General features: G+C 41.9%; 1 protein-coding gene across 1 annotated transcript in view; it reads left to right on the top strand.

Moving 5' to 3' along the window:
- Positions 1-12,277, top strand: part of LOC119446437 (unconventional myosin IC-like) — a 147,438-nt gene that overhangs the window by 133,851 nt on the left and 1,310 nt on the right. The window contains 14 exon segments of the mRNA XM_037710869.2: positions 899-1,133; positions 1,681-1,757; positions 2,332-2,400; positions 2,683-2,767; positions 3,449-3,503; positions 4,363-4,467; positions 6,059-6,088; positions 6,090-6,143; positions 6,237-6,330; positions 8,195-8,265; positions 8,980-9,121; positions 9,757-9,827; positions 10,649-10,752; positions 11,623-11,722. Of these exon segments, the coding sequence (XP_037566797.1) occupies positions 899-1,133; positions 1,681-1,757; positions 2,332-2,400; positions 2,683-2,767; positions 3,449-3,503; positions 4,363-4,467; positions 6,059-6,088; positions 6,090-6,143; positions 6,237-6,330; positions 8,195-8,265; positions 8,980-9,121; positions 9,757-9,827; positions 10,649-10,752; positions 11,623-11,722 (1,292 nt within the window).

Below are 12,277 nucleotides of genomic sequence, written 5' to 3'. Positions count from 1 at the left end.
GCAGAGGCTGCACTGCAGTACACTTCAAGTGCACAAGGAACTATGTCCACTGTCCTCTAAACTTGATACATATATGTTGCAACATCTTTCACCAAACCTAGTATCCTTGTGCCTAGTACTATCCATGTGCTACCTAGTATCTATTTGCTAATATCTTTATACCAGCAATTCCATCACCCTGCATCATGGCAAATGTGTTACATAAAGAGGTTGTACCTCAAAAAGTGCAAGCAGTGCTTGCAACAGTAGGCCAATTGCCACAATCATGGTGCACCTTTTTCATCTTATTTGTCAATGTGCCCATGAACACAATTTGCCTGTCATATAAATAAAACCTGACAGTGGTATGACTTTCATCTTCCAAGGGAACTTGAATGCAAAACATACACATATGTCTCAGTGAAGATCGGAAAGCACTTAGACATTGAAAAAAAGGCGAGCAAATGTGCCGTAGGGGTTCCCTTGACAAAGGAGAGGGTGAATTCTCAGGAGTACCAATGCGCAGGAGCTTGGTAACATGCCCGGATGCAAAGAAATGGCAGCTTTTGTTGATCAGCTGGAGAAATGCACTGAACATGCCATTTCATAAGTTTCCAAATGTTGACGAATGCCAGATGAATTTTCACTCTTTGTGTGCCAAAGTGCTGCCAGAGCTCTAGTTTGTAATGGCAGCAATAGTATGTAGTACGCTAGGGAAGCGTTCCACATGCTGTCCAATGTAAGTTCGGCAGCTCTTGCAAAATTGGCACTAGTCACAAAAGCACCGCACAAATCTGTGTAGTACTTTGATCACTCAATGCTGCATGATGCTTATTTATTGACCACGTATGCATTCTCCTTGTTCAAGCTTCCCGCTGAACAATGCACTTACTAGTACACTGTCATTCTTTTTCTTCAGCCAAGTTTGATGAAAAGGTTGTTGGCCACCAAGTGCAATACTTGGGCCTTCTGGAGAACCTGAGGGTGCGCCGTGCTGGCTTTGCATACCGACGGCGGTACGAGACGTTTCTGGAGAGGTACAAGTGCCTCTGCCCCGAGACTTGGCCCAGGTACCGTGGTGGGACTGCCAAGGAAGGTGTGGCTGTCCTCATCAAGCACCTCAACTATGCCTCTGAAGAGTACTCCATGGGACAGTAAGTGTGCACTCAACACTTTATCTGTTCAATGTGCTGTTCAACACAATGCTCAGCCAATCACAGCAAGCATGCAGCATATTTTTTATTTTGTCTTTCACCGAGCATATGTTGCCCTTCCCAATCATTTGAGTTAACCTTGTCGATAGTAAACTTCACACTCAATTGCATAGTATGCATCCTGATGCCATAGAGAGAATTAAATATTGTGCTGGAAAAGGGTTGTTGTGGAGACTCTCTAATACAGAATAATCATTTAAATATTACTGATTTTAGCTGTAAGCGTTTATTTATATAAGTTTGTAAGTACAGGACCTTGTCTCAAATTCCAAGCCCAGCCTATCGCATAAAACAATTCAATTCAGAAAATACTGCCTAGGCAAGGTGAATGTTCTGAAGAACAAAAAGATGTTACATGACAGAAAGGAACTCTTTAATTTAATAAACAGCGCATTATGTAGTAATATCTCCTTACATTAATGCTTTAAAACCCTCCATAATGCAAAAGTTGCTGTATTTTAATTCCTACTAAAATGCTACTTTTCAGCACCAAGCTTTTCATTAGGTTCCCAAGGACGTTGTTTGAAACTGAGGATGCATTTCAGCAGAAGAAGCACTACCTGGGTAAGTGTGCAGCAGCCGTGAATTCTGTGGCACTCTCCTCAGTTTTCGTGCACTGGCAATAAATAATGTAACTGCAAACACCGAGTTTCACAATTAATTAGCAAATTTGGTGATGAGAGTGGTGCCTTAATAAGCATGCATGCAAAATAGTTCAGTAGCTTGACTTACTACAATATTCCTGAGTAATCGCCGACCTCCCTAGTAGGTGAAATTCACCAGAAAGAGGTCAATGAGAAATGATTTGGTGTATAAACTGAAAAAGTTCTCGAGCTAGGCAATGAAAATACTAAGTGGCCTATAGTTAAGATGCTTGATGAACAAGTGGACCAGTGGCATGTGCCTGCCTCATGTTGGACATTGCGCAGTTTTGTGCTATCATGAACCATGTACGCAAATGAAAACAAAATTTAATCCTGTGATCTGGTGCTTAGCAGCAGAACACCATAGCCACTAAGCCCCCACGGCGGGTTGAATAAATCAATAACTCAATCCAGTAATCAATCAAATATCTCGGGGGATGGGCAATGACTCTGGATATTACGGTACTTATATTTTATTGCATTTTTTTTTCCAGCATCTGTCATTCAAGCAGAATTTCGATGCTACTCTGCGAGAAAGAAGTACCTCAAGATGCGGAAAGCAGGTGTGTAGCTTTTTACAACTCTGCCAGAGCAATATTTCACTTTCGGGTAGCACATTTCCACAGCTAGGCATACTTCTGTTTGCACAGAATTTGTGGTTCTATGGCTAAAACTCATTCTGTGCTTGCATAGAGCTCGGGTAACAGATGGAAGCTTCAACAAAACCTTCTAAAGTTGCGGCAATCTTGTTGAGATTAATTAAGTGTCAAGAATATGCTTGACACAATTGCGTGCACATTTGTTTGGGTCGGTCATTGTCAAACAGAAAGGTTTGGTTTCTGCAGCGATTCTGATCGAGAACTCTTGGCGGAGATACCAGGCTCAGTGCCTGCTGGAAAGGAGGAGGAATGCAGCAACTGTCATCAGGAGGTACGTGCACGAGCAGTCAACGTTGAGAAAGAAAGGCTGCGATTAGAAAAAATTTGCAAAAAAAAAATGCAAAGTGGGGCATTTGAGAGTATGAATGCTTGTGCCCCAAGGTGCTGCAACTGGTGGTTGGTTGGATTATTGTAGAGAAATGGGTAAGTGTAATCAAACAACCAAAGGTGCCAATTTTCCAGTTGCAGTTTGTGGTCAGAGTGGTGTCCTTTCTGCGCAAAATGTTGGCAATGAAAACTTACTCATTGGCTTACGTGTTTTGCAGATACTGATAATTATTGTACTTCGCACTTCCATTGCACGTGATCAGTCAGACAGCAGAAACATCATTCTGAATTTCTCAACTGAAATGTTTGCTGCCATGCCTTGTCAGCTATTTGTTTGTTTGTTTTATTTTTGAACAGATTATATATATATAGAGGCTCAGACGCGCAGCGCTGCGACAATATTACTTCTACTAATGTTGCTTATCTGCATTTCTACCTTAATACACAGCTTTTATGTGACCTGACGTCCCACTAAAATTCTAGCTGCATTGCCTTGCTTGTGAAGCAGTTTTTTTTCCATTTCAACTGTGTTTGAAACTTGAAAGGATGATCTTATTTATTGTGCTGCATGCAAATTTAAATGCACTGCAAGTACACTTCACGTGATGTTATGATTGTTTTGCAGATTCATCAAGGGCTTCATCACACGGAATGAGCCAGAGAACGATGTGAATGCAAGGGTAAGCAAAATTAGTGGCGGAAGTGGCAGTTTACTTGACTTTATCACCAAGCACTAATTCAGTACTATAGAAAAAATCTCTGAACTGGTTGTAGCAATGTGTAAGCATCTTGCTGTCAACATTTCCGAGTTTCTTGAAATGTAGTGCCCATGTCACTGGAGACTGCTTGTTCCATGATTCACCAAATGGCACTGAATTGAAAGTGGTGTACACCGTTCAAAACTACTAACTACACCCAGAGGTGTTCCGAGTGGTGTGTACAAAAGTTCAAGGTCTGCACATCAGGTCCTGCGTAATGCATGACATTAGGTGTATACAAAGAAAAGGGTAGCAATTAACGTTGGCAACTCCTTGCATTGTACACCTTCTGAAATTTGAAACGCTAAAGCTCATCATTACAAAACCTTCCATAGTCACTCACACACAGCTCAATCTTGTAAAGGCAGCTTATGACTGGCACCAACACAAGTATGATCGACCAGTAGAATTGGACATGTTTCAAACTCTAGATCTCTCTATAACCTTGAAACTATGGACAGGGGATTGAAATTAAATATTCAGGCATGGATTGCCTCATGATGCAGGTTCACACATTCATGAAACAATTCATTACACATAACAAATGCCATGCATCGATGCATTCAGTACTCAACTATAGCTGTACTTTTCTCTTTTATTGGAAGCTCTGTTACTCCATCACTAAAGGGTTACGCATAAGCGGTGTTGTTTTTGTGATACAACGAAACAATATGCAAATAAATTGTACATTCTGTTTTATTGCTTAGGTATTTGCTATTGTTCTTGCTGTGGTAGACAGTAGGAATTACATATTAACTGCTTGTGTTCTGATTTCCACCAGTTCGTGCGGCAAGTGCGAGTGGAGTTTCTGAAGAGGCTGGCAGCAAACCTGCCCAAGAGCGTCCTGGACAAGTCGTGGCCCAACGCACCACTTGTGTGCAAAGAGGTTGGTGTCCCAGCGTAATACTATATATATGCACAGTTCAGCTTTGTGAATTGAAATTTTATTTTTACATACTGCAGCCCTACTTAGAACTATGGCAGGAGTGGGGAATTATACAATTGTGCAGCGTACAAATGGTACAAATATACACAGCACTACAGAGAAAAACATAGACAAAAAAATTGACTCGCCATCCCAGCCCTGCTAAAGTGGATGTCCTACAAAGCTGTTGACCACTACAAATGCTGAGAGGGGTATGCGATGCTTTATGGCTTTAGAGTAATGATAGTAATGCTCTTTTAGAGTAATGGGAGTAATGGTAATTTTGACAGCACGCCGCCACCCATAGCGGTGCTGCAACAACATTGAAATCAGTTGATAGGCTGGTTATTTTATATACGAAAGGCTAGAACCGTAACTTCCCACGTCACAAGCTGCCGTAAACGATGGCAGCTTGCAGCAAAAGTAATCTTTACCGAGAAACATATGCGGCGAGCGCTACGTGCTTCACATTGCATATAGGCGCAGGAGCGCCTTATTTTCAAATATACATATGTAGTTTGGATGCTTGTTTTGAGCTTGTTCTTTATTGAAATGTATGCTGTTCTGTATGTTGTAAGAGTGATTCCAAAGAATGTATGCACTGTTGGCGTCACTTTGCTGAGTGCTTGTAGCCTCTGCCTTACGTGGGTATGAGCCATTGCATTTGGGGGTATGAGCCATTGATGATGATAGCTTTCTGTCGACGTTATGGGACGACGAAATCTCTGGATCCTAGCAATAGCCAGCTTCACAGTAAAAGAAGATCAATAACACTTATGATCAAATGGCTCATAATGCAGTGTGAATGGGATGCCACAATATACTTTATTGAAGATATTGTCACATGGTAGTGATGTCGAAAAACACAGTAGCAAAATCTGTGAATCACGAAACTAGCTCGTTATTGGATGAACCTGTGCCCAGAAAATAAGTTTCACTCAAAGCACAACGATAGCGGCGAGCACAGTCGGCGATCGTCGAAAATCTGATCTGCGAGTCAAGCGCGTCGGTTTTTATACATGACTCGTCGAAGGTTCCAACTTAATTGCTGGTGCCCGTGTGCTTTCCAGAAAGTATTACACAATTTGTGTCACGCATACAATCTCATTACACAAGGTTTGGCGAGAACATACACAACAGATAGAATCAACGATAACATTCGAGTAAGTTTCAATCATGCAGGCGCGCCTTGCACTGAGCGAGAACTTTAAGTTGTTAGCAGCTGAAACGCAGTCCCTGAGAAAAGGATAAACAAGTACACATGTCAATATGAAAGAGCTCACAAATGTGATCATGTACATGAAGGTATAACTTTGTGGATTAGAAATATCTGAACACCAACAAGCCCCAAGATCTGTGACAAGCGACTGCAAAGTTTTACAAGCAACTTTGAGAAGTCAGCAATCTGAAATCTGCTTATTACGATGTGTAACAAGTCACCCTGATATGTACTGATGTTCCCATAGTTCCGAAACTATAAAGCTCTTTGTCCATGGATGTTCGCGCAGTTCAAGTTAATGAGCCTAGTGCACATGCTTCTTTTAACTGGCAGGCCTCCGAGCTTCTGCATGACCTTCATCGCAAAGTGGCTGGTGAGGAAGTACTGCAGGTCTGTCACTCCGAAGAGGAAAGCACTGGTCAGTTTGCTGTCCGGCATTGTTTACACGCATGCCACTCGCCAGTCTACGTTGTTTGCGATCCATTAGTTTTTTTCGTTGATGCCAACCCAGATGGAGTGGAAGGTGGAAGCCGAGGCTTTGTTCGACGGCAAGAAGCAGAGCTACAAGACATCAGTGCCGCAGGAGTTTCAGGAGAACAGACTGTGTAAGTTGCTTAGCAAGTATGGACCAGCTCGCGACAAGGTGTGGTCATAGTTTACTAAGCAGCACAAAAAATGACAGGGTGAGAGGTACACACATCGAACCCGTGCTATGCTTTTGTTCTGTTTATGGTCAACCATGAAGTCATATAGTTTAGGGTAATTAATCACTGCAAATAATCTCCAGAGGGATAACCACATTGTGCAAAGCATCTTTGGTAAATGTGATTGGAGGCTATTATATTTATGCAAATTGTGCTCTCAATGAAAATTTTTGCAAGTTCACATGGTGCAATGCACAAACCAGGGGGATGCATTGTTTCTGTTTTAAATACCATGTACCAACAGGCACACACACACACACAGGTACCCTTATGCACAAAAACAAATATGGACGTGCACAAGGACCCACAATGACTTGCATTCAGACACAAATGTACGTATGTACTATGACAATGCAACATGCCATGGCGGCAGCTCAGTGGCTATGACGTTGCTCTGCTGGGCACTGGGTCGCGAGTTCGATCCCGGCTGCAGCGGCCACACATCAATGAGGGCAAAATGCGAAAATGCTCGTGCCCTTGGATTTTGGTGCACGTTAAAGAACCCTAGGTGGTCACAATTAATCTGCAGCCCTCCACTACGGTATCCTTCATAACCTACTGTGCATTTTTGAAATATCAAGAACCCCACAACTTTAGTTTTGTACAGCTAGCCCAACAGCAAACTCTCTTAGCACTCGTGCTGTGTCGTGATCTAACGGGTGGGTCACGTCAGGTGTGCTTGCTGTATGGAAGTGCGCATACAGGTATTTCCTTTATTGCAGAGACTTTATATTCGTTAACAAAATTGTGCTGTTGAAAAGACTTTGCTTAATCTGGTCTGAGTAAACATAATAAACCTCCGCACTGTGTCCTACCAACACTGCAGTACAGCGAAAGCTGCAGGTTGCATTGGCCTGGCAGGAACAAGAACCGGAGGCAGCACTGATCCGTTGCTTGCCATAATTCTCCTGTGCATGATGCTGGTCGAACGGTACAATTGCGAGTGGGTTGGTGGCAAGCAATAGGCGAGCTCTTCATTTCCCGAAGCATATACAGCCAGTCTTTGTCCTTGATTTGACTGTACCTTTCACTGCACGGAGTTAATGAGGTGGAGTACAGATATACAGAAACGCCATAGCTCATTGGCTACATAACTGGTGGGTCACGATGGATTTTACGTGCTGCATTTACTCGTGTAAGGCCTTGCACTTCTAAAATCTTCACAGGGTGCCATCCTCGTTGTGACATGTCGCATTATGGCTGCTCACTTATGTCAGTGGTGTTTACTGAAACATTACTCTTTTCCGAAATTTTCGTGTTCCAATGTGGGGGTGTGGGCCTCGCACGAGGATGGGCCTTGTGTGAGTAAATAGGGTACATACGGCATGTGACCTGCCGACTGGGGTCACATTGCCTTATAATCGGGAACAAGCTTCTGCAGTGAATATGTTAAAACATCTTCAGTGTGCCGTAAACAGTGGTAAAGCATAGTGCTTAGATAAGCTATAGTTACTGTGTGTTGGCATCGTGGTGAAAAACAACAACATATTGTTACATTTACATAAGACACATATTATCGAATACGTACTGCATGAAGCTTCTCAAGACATGTCTCAAACCTATTTCCCATCTTTATTCCTGCATTGACATGTTTTATATGCTTTGAGCAATGCATGTACTCTTGCAATGCAATAATCTCACGGTGACACTAAACTTTAATTGAAATGAAAAGTAAGTCACAGTGAAGCACACTACTGGATATTGCTGAAACAGCACTTTCAAAAGCAGTCAGTCAGCATGTTCATTTTCGTCCCACATTTTTCAGCTCAGGAGTTGGAACTCAGAAGAGAGAACATGTTCGAGAAGTCTGTCAAACACCAAGGCGAGGTGACTTTGGTAAGTGGTGGACTGTTCCTTTCACAAATTGCATGCCTGTATTATAAGCCTGAATGCAAAATCTGTACATTGTTTGACATGAAATCAATGTTACGAGCATTGCATTGTTGCTGGTGGCACGCATAATAATTCAGCACTGCAAGCCTTAGCATAGTTTGAGCATGAGGTACTAAGTGCACTGCCTGCAGCACAATCAATGCAGTGCATTCAGCTGTCCTAATTAGGTAGTGCTTTGCACAGTATCACCTGAATTGTGGTCACGAGAGTGCCCGAATTAGCATGCCTCGATGTTTCATGAGCATACCATGTAAATTAACAACAATGATTTACTTCATAACTTCTTTAAGTGGACACTTCTACAACTTTACACAACTTGTAATGGTTTAGCATTTCAACACACAGCACCATTAGGTGTATAGCACAAGACATTTCTATGTGGCATGGAAATAAGCATAAAAGATAGCACAAAAGATCCCCTGTTCTTAAAACAACCAACATGTCTAATTTGGCCATTGGTTTCTGGCTGCATATGCCATGTGCAACCCCGCTGTTAGGTGTGGCCAAACTGCTGGGCATGATTTTTGAATTTCTTACTTGCACTGCACTTGCACTGCCATCTTCTATATTTTGTCCATGTGAACCAGCACATTATGAATATTCATTAGAGGCAGTGTGCTTTCAGGTGTGGTTGATTGCTTCTCTGTAAACATGCAGTACTGCCTGGAGGTGACCAAGTATGACCGACACGGCTACAAGCCACGTGACCGAGTGCTCGTCCTGACAGATGCTGCCCTCTACTTGCTAGACCGAAAGGACTTCCGCTCCAAACATCGCATTCCCCTCAAGTCACTCGAGGGTGGGTACCATTTCCGTGTGCACATCGTTTTGGTGTGCTTGCATGTGTTCCGGTTGAGGACAATAAGCTGTGAAGAAAAGATGACCAAAGTGCTTTGCTCTGTACATAGCCTCTTGCCATGGATGTTAAACAGTAAACCAAGTGAAAGCTAAATGAATCTAGAATTAGTTCTACAACTTGTTAAAGAAACAATTCAATGATTCAGATCATTCCTTGATTGCCTTGCAAATATACTTTTAGTATCCACATTCATGCTGTACTCTGCAGACATAATGCGCTTGAATTTCTATTTGTAGGCCACCTCAAGTCAATAAAATAGCCTGAGATTTCTTGAAGGAATGAAATTCAATTAATCTATTCATGTTATAAACCAAGCTAGTGGCTTTTTATAGTGCTATGGGAACAACACCATTATATAAGATAGTGCTTTTTACATATTTAGAACTGGATGGTGTGGGTGTACATAGGAACATATTGTTTCAACTACATAGATATACGGGGTTATTTCAACGGCATATAACATGTGAAATGCTTTCCAACCTTGTGCTAATCAGCTTGAACTGCTGTTGCAACATCTTGTTGTTTACACATGGTTTAATAACTGTCGTGAACATGTTCTTTCTGCCCATTGTCAGGAATCACTGTGAGCAGCTTGACAGATGGCCTGGCTCTGTTCAGGATACCACAAGAAATGAAGCAGGACAAGGTGAAGTTTGCCTTTAGTGTAGATTTAACAATACAGTAGCCACTACATCATGACTACAAAGAGCCAAAAAATAATTTTGTGCAAAGCGTGGCAGTTTTTAAGAACAAGAAGCAGTGACACATTGGATGCTGCTTAAAAAAATATATACCTTCTATTAACTGATCAGAATCCCAAGCCTAATGATTTCTATCACTTACGTTATGAAATGGCTACAAGTTACATGTATGATTTTCACTGCCAAATTGTGCGTCAAATATAAGCAGTGTTGTAGAACTGCTACTTTCACAGCAAGCCAAATTTTACACTTTTTGCTGCTGGTATTAGCTTTACAACATGCAGTGCACTAAAGATGAGAAAGACAAGAAAAAAATAAGACACTGCATTCATTAAAATGTTCATATCGCTAAAACTATTGCATAACTTTATGCACCCTGCGTCTTTCATAATTTAATGTTACCCAATCACGCCAACTTGCTCTGTTCAGGTATTGACGCTTCAACACTGTCTTGACTGTGTCCTTGCGACTTTCACTATAGGGGCACGCTGGTTTTTTATGAAACATGCTTTACCGGTTGAATGGTTAGCTTAGGTATAGTAGTATAGTGGAATGGTGCAATTGAATGATTACAGGTAGAAAAGTTGCCCAACAACTTTTCGAGGTGATGCAAATCTGCTAAGGCTCCCTGTAACTAAATTCACGATTCAGGAGGCTGCCTGAAAGCGTGCAGACCACTTAGTAGGTGGCACTTTGCACTGTGTGCACATGATTTGTGTGTTTAACATCTGCTCACCTATCTTGCAACTGATCCTTTCATGTGCAGGGAGACCTCATAGTTGACATGGGGTCCCACTTGGTGGAAGCGGTATCCAAGATTGCCATGGCCTATGGCCACAGGAACATTGTCTCTGTCGACAAGAACAACTGGTGAGTTCCTTGTGGCTCCCATCAGTTTGAAAGAACAGCCCGGGCCCCTAAAGTGCTTCGTACTTAAAACCAGCTTGAAGAGCAATTATGTCCCGTAGCTGGGTTCAGCTCTCAGGAGGATATGACAGCAATCTTTCCAGGAAATCATAATTTTTTGTGGCTACGATTGACCTCTATTGTAACATCTCACAAGTGCCTTGTGATTACTCGTTGCATTGGCCAATATGCACTGTTGTTTTGCTGCTAAGCAAGCATTCGAGGGATTAAATGATGTATGTGGCCACATTTCAATGGGAGCAGGATACAAAAATGCCTGTGTATTAGATTTTGGGGTACATCAACTTTTTAGCCCCAAGCCTGAACTGTGTACTTGTTCTGACATTTGGTATCAATATCGCAAGGATAAATCTTGCTCGTTCATGGCACACTTTGTGATAACGACACATGTGCATCAGCTCATTCCATTGATAACCGCTGGCTTTTGCCACTCATGTATATATTTAGCATACAACATTCGTTTTGCTGTCATAGATTTAGAGAACGTGATTGCAGACTGTTTACGTACTTAAAGAAAAAGAAAGGCTCTCTGCTGACACCTTACTCAATGTTTTCATTGAATACAATGAATAAATGATACAATTACTTTTGAATGAGAAAGTTCCACTTAATAAAATAGCCAAGTAAAGAATATTGGGGGAATTTTATGCACTTTTTGAGAAAAGAACTTCAGAGTTAAAGGGCGCCACTTTGAAATGTTAAACCTCATCATCTTTAACCACTTTGTAGGTAATTAGCTTATGAATATAGTATAATATACCTGTGATGATTATCAGAGTGACAGGGCATTAATCTGGTTTCTGGGCCTTTCAGTGTGGACCACAGGCTTTGTGGTGGCAAGCAAGGAACAATAGACTTCAACATGGGAGCCAACCCCGAAATCATCAAGGGAAAGAACGGCCATCTCATAGTGGTAAAACACTGATTATAACACCTTTCTCGCACACCATTGCAAGTAGAGAAGCATGCCATATGAAAAGCGTCACCAAGAAAGCTCCACAAGGGAAGCCACGCAGAACACAACAATTAAAGAACATGTTAACTTGAAGGGACGCTAAAGAGAAACACACAGTCTGTCCAAGTTGGTAAAGTATTGTTTCCAAACAAGATTTCCATTCTTTTGGCAGAAAGCGGTTAATTAGTAGTGCAGAAAATGAAAGCCTAACTCATCTTCATTGAATTTCGTACTTGGTCCTCGACTTTGAATATGTGAATGTGATGTCAGGCATCTCAAGGTATTTTCTTATATCTGGGCCATATTGTTGCTGGACAAGTTCTCGAAACACGCTAGGCTCTCTTCAGTCCCTTTAGAAGGCAATAAATCCTTCTTTACCAATAAATAAATAGAGCCAAATACACGCTGCCAGAATCCTTGGTGTCATGGTGAACTGGTAGGAGAAATTCAGGACAGCATCGCCAGCCGTCTCCTGTTTCTGCATTTTTTCTGGGCCACCAAGCTTCGTGTCAC

This window comes from Dermacentor silvarum, chromosome 3 (assembly GCF_013339745.2).
Source record: "Dermacentor silvarum isolate Dsil-2018 chromosome 3, BIME_Dsil_1.4, whole genome shotgun sequence".
NCBI lineage: Eukaryota > Metazoa > Arthropoda > Arachnida > Ixodida > Ixodidae > Dermacentor > Dermacentor silvarum.
Note: the sequence above shows the minus strand (reverse complement) of the source record. Positions and strands in the feature narration are given on the sequence as shown.